The sequence below is a fragment of the Penaeus japonicus genome, unplaced genomic scaffold (assembly GCF_977035675.1).
Source record: "Penaeus japonicus unplaced genomic scaffold, GWHDUDI00000001_assembly GWHDUDI00000019, whole genome shotgun sequence".
NCBI classification, from domain to species: Eukaryota; Metazoa; Arthropoda; class Malacostraca; order Decapoda; family Penaeidae; genus Penaeus; species Penaeus japonicus.
Window position 1 is genome coordinate 1,314,618 of NW_028234421.1, and position 10,000 is coordinate 1,324,617.

The 10,000-nt window shown below is 36.8% G+C and overlaps 1 protein-coding gene across 4 annotated transcripts in view; it reads right to left on the minus strand.

The window, feature by feature from the left end:
- Positions 1 to 10,000, minus strand: part of tefu (Serine/threonine-protein kinase tefu) — a 59,376-nt gene that overhangs the window by 49,302 nt on the left and 74 nt on the right. For 2 of the 4 annotated variants that reach the window (XM_086547185.1, XM_043010560.2), the window contains exons 1-17: positions 9,962 to 10,000; positions 8,977 to 9,070; positions 8,648 to 8,773; positions 7,733 to 7,862; positions 7,150 to 7,320; positions 6,362 to 6,606; positions 6,034 to 6,184; positions 5,724 to 5,929; positions 4,582 to 4,766; positions 4,052 to 4,186; positions 3,437 to 3,544; positions 3,032 to 3,140; positions 2,621 to 2,701; positions 2,172 to 2,256; positions 1,777 to 1,865; positions 1,154 to 1,381; positions 828 to 937 (exon numbers count right to left, since the gene is read on the minus strand). The exon at positions 9,962 to 10,000 is cut by the window's right edge and continues 74 nt beyond it. In XM_086547185.1, coding sequence (XP_086403311.1) covers positions 828 to 937; positions 1,154 to 1,381; positions 1,777 to 1,865; positions 2,172 to 2,256; positions 2,621 to 2,701; positions 3,032 to 3,140; positions 3,437 to 3,544; positions 4,052 to 4,186; positions 4,582 to 4,766; positions 5,724 to 5,929; positions 6,034 to 6,184; positions 6,362 to 6,606; positions 7,150 to 7,320; positions 7,733 to 7,862; positions 8,648 to 8,773; positions 8,977 to 9,042 — 2,225 coding nt within the window. In that variant the 5' untranslated portion in view covers positions 9,043 to 9,070; positions 9,962 to 10,000. Of the gene's footprint in view, positions 1 to 827; positions 938 to 1,153; positions 1,382 to 1,776; positions 1,866 to 2,171; positions 2,257 to 2,620; positions 2,702 to 3,031; positions 3,141 to 3,436; positions 3,545 to 4,051; positions 4,187 to 4,581; positions 4,767 to 5,723; positions 5,930 to 6,033; positions 6,185 to 6,361; positions 6,607 to 7,149; positions 7,321 to 7,732; positions 7,863 to 8,647; positions 8,774 to 8,976; positions 9,071 to 9,311; positions 9,354 to 9,961 lie in introns of those variants that run through there. The other 2 variants (XM_086547184.1, XM_086547182.1) reach the window with 2 other exon arrangements.

Consider the following 10,000-nt stretch of genomic DNA (forward strand, 5'->3'; position numbering starts at 1 on the left):
CACGCACACACACGCACACACACACACACACACAAACACATATATACATACATACACAACACAGGTCATTAAGATTTCTATACATTTACTGTATGTAATTTCAGCCACAAATGAGAGTACATGCAGTAGCAGAGTGAGCGGTTGGTACACCTGGAGTTTTACTTGAATGAATTACATGTTGCTGTCAATTAGTAATTTTTATAATCAGTTTTATGAGAGACATGTGTACCTCTGCTGATTATAGAAGCATAGCCTTAACCCTGCACATCAAGCATCTTTTCCATCCTACTCTCCAAGTTTCTTCTTTCCCTCCACTTTCTCCCATTTCTTCTTCCCTCCTTATTTTCCCCCACCCTAGTTTACTCCCTTCTCTCCAACCCACCCTAGGTTACTCCTCTCCCTCCATTTGTGTGAATGGAATAGTAAGAATGTGCTGACTCATGAGAGTCAGCACATAGATATATATATAGAGAGAGAGAGGAGAGAGAGTGTGTGGTAGTGAGGGGCAGGTTCAGACAAGGGAAGAATCAATCATTACTCATTTTTACCTTCATTCATATTTTACTACTACGTTACAATTCATACTAGTTGTACCAACTGCTTGACCAATACTGGCTAAAATATGTGTACCCATTTTGAATGTTACTGGCTGTACTTGCCCATTGTTTTAGATTTCTGCATTTTATTCTCTTCATATCTCTTTCTGTTACAAAAATAATTGTGCAAATTAAAGAATGTTATTTCTTTTGTTTGACTTAAATCAAACCACCCTTGACAATCTCCATAGAAAGATGAATAAATAATTAAATAAAAGCTCTCCAAATTACCTTCCATCTGGCAGATAAAGCTGAAGAGACACAATTAACTCCAGCACCTGTAGTAGCATAGTCATGTCCTTCTGCATTCTCAGTCCTTCTTCACTGACCATAGCCAACAGCTAGATTACGAAAACAAACCTCATCAGAAAAACACTATTTCAGATATGATCTTTCACTTTTGATGTTCATATATCTTCAGTCTACATACAATGGTCAAAATAATGAAGCTGTGAAAGTTTAATTTTGTTCCATTTCACCATATTTACAAAGTACTGTAACCAAGAGATCAAACAGAATCTATTCCTCTACAAATCAATTCATTTGCAGTCTCTCACCTGGTTAACAAATGAGACAACTCTCTCTACCATATTCTCCTGCTCGCGGGGGAGTACCTTCACATCTGTATATTGTTGGTCATTTGCTTGATTCTTCTCTTGTTTGGTGTGGCCTTGAGGGAGAGCCTTGGAAAAGCTTGACAAAAGGAAATGTTCTTCTAGGCAAGTGAGTGGATCTTGGAGGTCAGTTGGTCTCACTGATTTCAGTTGGTGTTGCTTGAATATTGCCTGTTAAATTTGGTAATAAAGATCTGACTTTCATTTATTCACTTTAACTGATAAGCTACTTTCTCTCTTTCCTAATACTATGTTTATCAAATAGAAAAGGTTGATGAATCTTGCTAAGGGTTCTGAGGAACAAAAGATGTGGTCAGGACATGCATATGAAAAAAAAGTAAAAAAATAACAACAGTGTCATTTATTTTTATATTTTTTCTTACTCAAAATTATTTCTGTCTGGATCCATACGACAATCTTCAGTCTACCTCTTCAATGCAAGTACAATCAACTAGAACTAAAAGTCAGATGATATGTCCGGACAACTAAATCCACTTTTTTTACATTCATTTATATCAGGTCATTTTATCCAACTACCAATTGCATTTTCATAATTAGCTTTTTACCTTTTTTGTGATTGGATCTCTGAGGCATGTTAGTACCAGAACCTGTGCCAGAAGAAAAGGGTTCTCTAGGGATGCAACTCCATTTGTTCCTGTTATAAAATGAGTTATCATTAGAGAATTTAAAATATAAAAAAAAATGAAAAAGGGTAGAAAAAGACTGAGTGAACAACAACATTTTTTTTTTTTTTTTTAAGAAATACTAAAAATAAAGTTCCCATATATTTCAACATTGACAAGTATTCTCTTCAAAATGCTATAAAAGAAAACAAAAAAGGTGAAAGACTTTAAATATATACACACAAAAAAAGTATAGGAACCATTCACACTACAGCTATGCTAATCTTCAAAAATTCCAAACAGTTGCTTCACAACAATAAGACCAAAGATACACCTACCTTCAACCTCTGAAGGCAAGAGAATATGCTGAAGACTAGCTCGAGCATCCTGCACTTGATCTTGAACCAAGACTGATAATTCATTCTATAAATGACAAACAAATCAAATGAATTTTTAATTTGTAATGTCATTTAACTGAATAACATTACCAATAAAGATGACAACACTGCTAACAGTGGTAATAAAAAAGACATGTACAGGAACTAAAATCTGCATAATACTTTTTGCTAATATATCATATAGAGACTCATATATCATACCCTAAGCCTAAAAACTAATAGAAAACACAACATCTTAAGATGACCAGTTCAGGACAAACATCCTAAGATGTGGCCCGTCTTGGAAGGATTAAAAATCAAAACACTTATCATTATAATAAAAAATACTCATTATAGAATAATCATTACAGTTATCATGAAATCCAACTGAAGTTACAATTCTGACAAACCTTAAATGTCTTAGGCAATGACACTGTTGTCAATGCCACTAGAAGAGTGGATGTGGCAGAGGCATTCATCTCTACATAGCCCTAAGGAAGAGACACAAAAAATATTTGAATAAAAATAGAAAGAAAAGGGGGAGAGAAAAAATGAGAGGTAGAATATTGAGAAAAACAGGATGTAAAGAAGAGGATAAGATGAGGAAGAAAAAAAAGAAGAAGAAAAAGACCAAAAAAAAAATTAAAACTTTACTTATAGTTGCAAATTCTATGCATGCAACTCTCAGAATAACCTCTGGATACAGAACATCAGAAAAACATTACTTGTCCAATTTTCTTCCTAAGGCACAGTCAATTCAAAGATTCCTTGGTTGAAGACTTTAATCAATCTTAAAGCTAGAGCTCTGAGTTATGACTCACCTGATAGAACAACCTGAAGACTGAGATATCAGGAGCCACCAGGCCTGTCTCCATCAAAGTCTGTAGAAGCTCTAAGCCATTTTTGCTGCACTGCTTTCCACTAACCAGTCTGGAGAATGCTTTTAAATAAATATGCCTGGCAAATTACAGCAACTACTGCTACTGATATTAAAAATTAGAGAAATGAAAAAATATCCTGTCATGAAAACTGTAAATTGTTTGCTTATGGCTTCTTTGTACCATATACAAACATTAATTTACTTCTCTATTCAAGAATATTTGTAACATACTATATTAGTTATTACATCAAGTAAGCCTAGTCTTGAGAAAATCCTATGTTAGATCTTACCTTTATCAGAATCTCATACAAGATCACAGTTTTAAAAAAGTATATTCAAAACTCACCTCAGCACAAGATCCCAAACTGGAGACCACTTGCCACTCCTCATCTCTTCTTGAGCACTTTTCTCGGAAAAAACTTTGTTGAACCGCAGCGCTAGAGCTTTTAGACACCTATAATGTTTTATTGAAAAAATACAGTAATAAATCAGTGAATACATGATAAATGAGTAAACAATAATCATAATAATAAGAATGGAACACTGATAATTCACTAATTGTGGTTTTACAACTGTTTCTGAAGATTCTGGATTATACTCAGATAAAACTTCATATGGTGACTTCAACTTCTATATTGCAAATTACCTACAGCTGCATTTTCAAACTGATGCTTTCATAAAATTGAACTTAAAATTTTCATTTAACCCATTAACGACAGGTGACAAGATATCACGTCAAGTGGTGTCAACATCTGCCACCAGGGATGAGATATTTTGTCTTGGCTATCCTCCTGGTTGAAACGCCAGGTGATCGGGTGTATAGTGCTTGGCCGCGGCCAGTATTGGCAAAAATCCCAAGGCGTTAGGCTTTTGCATTTGAAATATCCCAGCACTTCAACCACTTGGAGCCAAAACGGCCCCATCGTTAATGGGTTAAACCAAAACATAAACAAATACACACTGTATAATATGTTCTTGCACAGCTGTCACCCTGCTCTCTCCCAAGGCACAGGTGAATACATCCAATATCATCAGGCACCTTTCTGTATTGAATAAGGCTGAGTAAGACTTCAGCAACTCTAGGAGAATCTGGTACCTGAGAGATGGAAGAAAATCAAGGTCAAGATTCCAACTTATTCTGTATCTATTAGTTAGCACTGTTAAGGTCTTATGAAGTATATAAAGGTACTAACTCCCTCCAGTAAAAGAATAAAATAGTTTATCATAATCATTTACAAGGAGAATGATGAAATTCTTAAAAGTGAGAAGTAAAATATGAAAAAATAGAAATGCTGTATATCATACTTGTTTAATATATGATATTAGAAGAGTATAGCATATGAAAAAAATTGCCCAAATTTTAAAGGTTGACATGCTATTACAAAGCCATACATTTCCACTACTCACACCAGCAAACTACTCATCACACATTTTTGCAAGGAAGCATAAAATATCTGGGAGTGGAGGGGGGGGATCTTCAGTGCTACTTACCAAGGAATCAAATGTGGATGAGTTCCTTCCTCCCTTAGCATGGAAGCTAAGGGTTGCAGGCCAACTTCAATCCTCCTCCTCTTGTTGGCTTTTCCACTCTGCATCAAGCTCATGTCAGCAGTTGACTGAGCACCTCCTGATTGGGTAATGTCCAGGATACCAAAGTTTGCAGTGTCTTGGAAAATCTAGAGGAAAACGGTGTCGTGCATTATTTCATGTGTGTGGGATGGGGAAAGATAGAAAGAGTGTGAGACTGAGTGTCATGAGTCAATTTTTAAAATCCCTAATTTTTCTTTTTCTTCTTCTAAGTTACCCTTACATGTTCTGGTTGCCTGTCCACTTCCTAAGCAACACATGCTTATTCACACAAAACTGAGTATGTGTGGGCTATTAACCCATTGCTGATGGGGATGTTTTGGCACCAAATGGTCTAACACTAGGGTATTTCAAATGTGTAAGCTTAATGCCTAGGGCTATTTGCCCGCTCTGGCCACAGCAAAGCACTACGTGCCCGATCACCCAGTACACCAGCCAAAAGGAAAGCCATGACAAGATATCTCATCCCCAGCTGCTGGTCCTGCCACCACTTGACGTGATATCTTGTCACCGAGTGTTAATGGATTAAGTCCAGGTTTTACAAAAAACTGTTTTTTTTCTTTTCCATTTCCACTATTTACAACAGAGTAAAGTGAGTTAGACTAGCATTGCTTGAGAATATGGTTATGCTCAAAGCAGGTTTATTGACAGAAAGGCAAGTTTGAGTGGGACCTAAACACTTTCAGGATGGCATGTCTAGTTACCTTCTTGGGTAACTGGACTTGAGGCCTGAGTAAGTATATGGCTCTTTAGAAATGTAGTAAGTGAGGACACTTTTACTAGTGGAGCATATTTTGAAATGACAAGAAAAAAAAAAAAAAAAGAAAAAAAAAAAAAATTGTGAGAAAATAATTCAACACACAATAATAAATACCTTAAAAGCATAATTTCCCTCAAACAGTTAACCCAACCTTACTCTTATTTCATCAATCCTAATTTAATCAGACCCTACCATGACTCCATACTATACCCTATCTAGAACACACACTGCAGTAGAAAATTGCCACTACAAATATATATGTAAACAGTATTGCAAAGACACTCACCTTGCAGCACAGCCTGGCAGACAATAACACGAGATTCTGCGGTATTGTCTGTTGCTCTGCACTCACACTGCCAGAAACTCCTGCCAGCTTATTTTTGGTACTTAGCTGGTTCAGGTGGTCATGGATTAATTGGTAGAGACGGTGTAGGCAGCGTTGCCAGCTGATTGGGTCGTTGCTTATGTGGCCTTCCATCCTGTGGGCTCCTTCTGAAAAGATGACATGAATGATGGAAAATGTTCTTAAAAAAAAAAAAAAAAAAAAAAAAATCAACATGGACAGTAGGATATAAAATACAAGACATTACCCATACCTTGTTGTGGATCATGAACAAGGATCAATAAGTTCAAGTACTCTAAGAGTTGTGACTGGCGTGCAGATGGCCTACTATCCCACATGGCCAGGACACAGTTGAAGGTTTCTTCACCGATGCTGCACACAAGTTGACGCCACTCACCTGCCATCTGATGTGAAGTATGTGCATTAGGAGGAGGGCATAATTCATGGTCATGACTAAGAATGTGGATATATATACAATGACACACACAACTACAATATCATACATAAACACTAACACATGCAATGATGCATATTATCAAAATTCTATGCTCCCCCCCCCCAGCACACATACACAAACCCACCGCCTTTGTAAAGGTCAAGAGGAGGCTGAGTAGGCTGGTCTGCAATCCATATTGGGATGAAAGCTTGCTGTTGGTAAGACTCCTTCTGAGGAAGCAAGGAACTGGTCCAAGGATGGCCATGGGAGTGTGGTTGCCAAGTGTCCTACAGCAACACCTCACTATACCCTCCACCACTCCAATGGTTGTTGCACTGTCTGCATTAGGGATTCCCTTATCATAGACCCAAAGGCAAATCCTTAGCAGCTCTGATTGAAGGGGAGATATAGATATGTAATAAAAATATAATGGAATATAAATAAGTAAACAGAGATACTGCAGAATGTAACATAGAAGGTTGTAAATAAATAGTATATCAACATGAAGCAAGAAATTATCAGCCAAGTTTTATTAAAATTCCTCTTTATAAATATTAAAATTGCTGTTATAGAAGGATAACCAGTACTCCCCTGAAGAAATTTAAAGTAAGGTAGAGGTAATATATACAGTCGATCAAAATCCAGTCCCAGGTTGTTTAACCCACTCTGGATGGGTGGTACAGTATTGTGCCAGCCATTCAATTGATTTAGGCTTAATAATTCAAACGCCCCGGCATTGGGACATTCAAGGCTAGAATTCCCCCGTCGTGGTTAAATAGAAAAAATATCATTGTGAATAAAAAGCTAAATCAGCTACCTTACACTGGGGATGAAAATAAAAGCAACCACCAAAGAAAAGAAGCTATATCAAGGACTTGAAAATACCCCTATCCTGAGGTCTGATTCTCTTGTTCAAGATGCTTTCTCACATACCTTTCCACTTCTCTGGAGGGATACTGAGTGAGTATTGCTGGAATCGGAACAAGTACTTCTGGGCCAGCTGGATGAAGTCGCCTGCAAAGTTCTCCAACAGATATGGTCGAGATCTGTCAAGCACCAACAGCACCAGATCTATGACCAAGTGAGCAGAGATGTGGGGAGTTTCTGCAGGGAGGAATAATTTTTTAAAATTCATTTTGAACATCTAAAAAAAATTGAGAAACCACTCAACATTCTATGCCTGTATGTTTCTCAATATAAAACACATCCTTATTTTAACCTAATAAAAATGAGACAGTTTTGGCACCAAATGGTCTAATCACCAGGGTATTTCAAACATGCAGGCCTAATGCCTCGGGCTATTCGCCCACTGTGGCCATGGCCGACCGTTGTGCACACAATCACCTGATGTACCTGTCATACGGAAAGCCATGACAAGATATGTACCCAGCAGCAAGTGCTAACACCACATGATGCAAAATAATGACATTACAAAAATAAAACATACATTCTTTAAGCAAACCTGCCACAATATGTGAATGATCAAATAGCCTCAAAGCTAAAAATGACAACTTACTAAGAGATGACTTTCTCATGACAAGTTTGGGCAGAGCAGCTGCATTCCTCTTCATGTTGGCCCTATTGGACAGGACAGACTGTGAGACATCAGGCTTTTTTCGCTCATCCTCCTCCAGCCTTCGGGCTTCCTATCAAAATAATTTTATTTTTTATCTTAATTTTAAAAAATAATAATAACTCATTCATATGTAATATCAACTATACCCTGCTTCTGCGTCTAACCTGTCCATTGTCTATTGTCAATTGACAATCTGAACCATTCAGCTCGTCATCAATTGACAATCTGTTCTCCCACCTTCACAGTTTGGGGAATAACACAATAAAATTATCTCTAGCAGTTACTATAGAAATCACACTCATCATATAGAAGGCATATTATATGAACAATTAGGTTCAGCAAGCATTTTGAAGACATGGATGACTTTTGTACCACTCCCCACTGTGAAAGTTTGTAGTTCTGCCATTTGACTGTCTATAAACATTGAAAAAAATGACCATACATGATACAGTAGTGTAGAACAAACAAAAACATATAAGAATACCTTAAATATCTTAACAGTCAATGTTAATCTTTCAAATCTATGATGCTAGAGGAGTACAAAATATTCCTTCTTTTGACTTCTTTTCTATAATATCAACAGGTTTACCTTTCATTCTATAAAGCAATAGCAATTTTTTTTGCACTTGGAGGGGTAGCCGTAAAAATACAAATGCCCAGTTTAAGGTTTAATTCTTTCCTTTGGGTAGAAAGAAAAAATTACAAAGAAGAAGTGTGGATTTATTTACAATTATTTAGGTATGACTGGTTGCATAGCAACAGAATGCCTATCATTCTCTTCAAGCAAAATAAACAAAAATTGTTATAAAACAATCATAATGAGAAAAAAATAATAGGAGTGAAGTCCATTTAGACCTTGAGGAAGAATGCCTTGGAGTAGAAGAAGACCTCATCCCAGTTGAAGCCGTTTTCCAACCTTCCATCGAGCATGGCCACAATCTGTGAGTTGTTCAGGAGGTTCCGCAGCTGATCAGACCCCTTCTGCAGAATCAGATGAGAGGGAATAAATATTTACATATAAATACACAAAAACAAAACAAATTGATGTATAACATACACCATATGCCATTCTCAAGGTATATAACAATCTTAAAAATAATAATAATTAATTAAAGATCAGCTTTTAGAAACAGACTCACTACTAGGTGCTCTAATCACCTTTTCTTGCTCGAATACCATATTACCTTTCTGTCTGTGATCTTGTCAGAGTCCAGCAGGAAGCAGGAGTGTCGGATGTCTTCCAAAGCCATGGCTGCCTCATCCCCACTACCACCACCTCTATAATGTATATATGGAAAGTTTCAGACTGGAGATTTTTTATCAAATAAGGAACCAGTCCAAGCTCTATCCAGCCAGAATATACAAGAAGGATGTTTATTGGCCCTCTCAGAGCGCTTTCCACCTACATAATTTTACTATATAAAATGAGTATTCAGAGGGAGATATCATGACGTGATAACACATCATCCAGCTCGAATGGGTTAACACTATACAGATAAAGAACCACAATGATACTCACTGCTATACAAACTAGTGCAAGTGAAGGATGATCAAAAATTTAAAAAGGTATCATAAGTAATTCAACCAAGCACTGCAGCTTCTCAATGTATGTTTTGGCAGGGCGAATCTTGTAAACCTCTATCTTGCCTGAATATACATGGTGAAAGTTTGCTGAGCATGATGGCCACAGCAGTATCTTCATAATCTAAAAATTTACCCAAGAATATATGTGGTTGTTTGTTTACACAAAAGTGTCACCAGGCACAGAGGCAACAGCAATTGCTCTGGATTATAGGGAAACCAATTCTTTAACATTTTCACAGGCAGATATAAACCGTGTTTCATATGATCTGTGTCTACCCTTTCTCCCCCATTCAAAAAAAATATATATATATCTTCGGGTCCCTAACTTGATGGAAATTGAGAGGGAGGTGTGAACTAACTCGAAAACTAAAAGTCTGATAACATCAAACTACACACGAAACTATAATTCTTGTTCGTAAAAGTCATGCTGTCAAAATAAAAACTGAATTTTCAGCATCTCTTGTCTCTTTAGTTTTGTTATTTTGTGAATAACTTTCCCTTTTCACAAATTCCCTTACATCTCTAATATTCCAGACTGGCAGCACTTCAATTTGTACTGTATGCTGTATATACAGCTTCATTTACCTGTCTGAAGCGAAATAGAAAATCGGAACAGATATATGT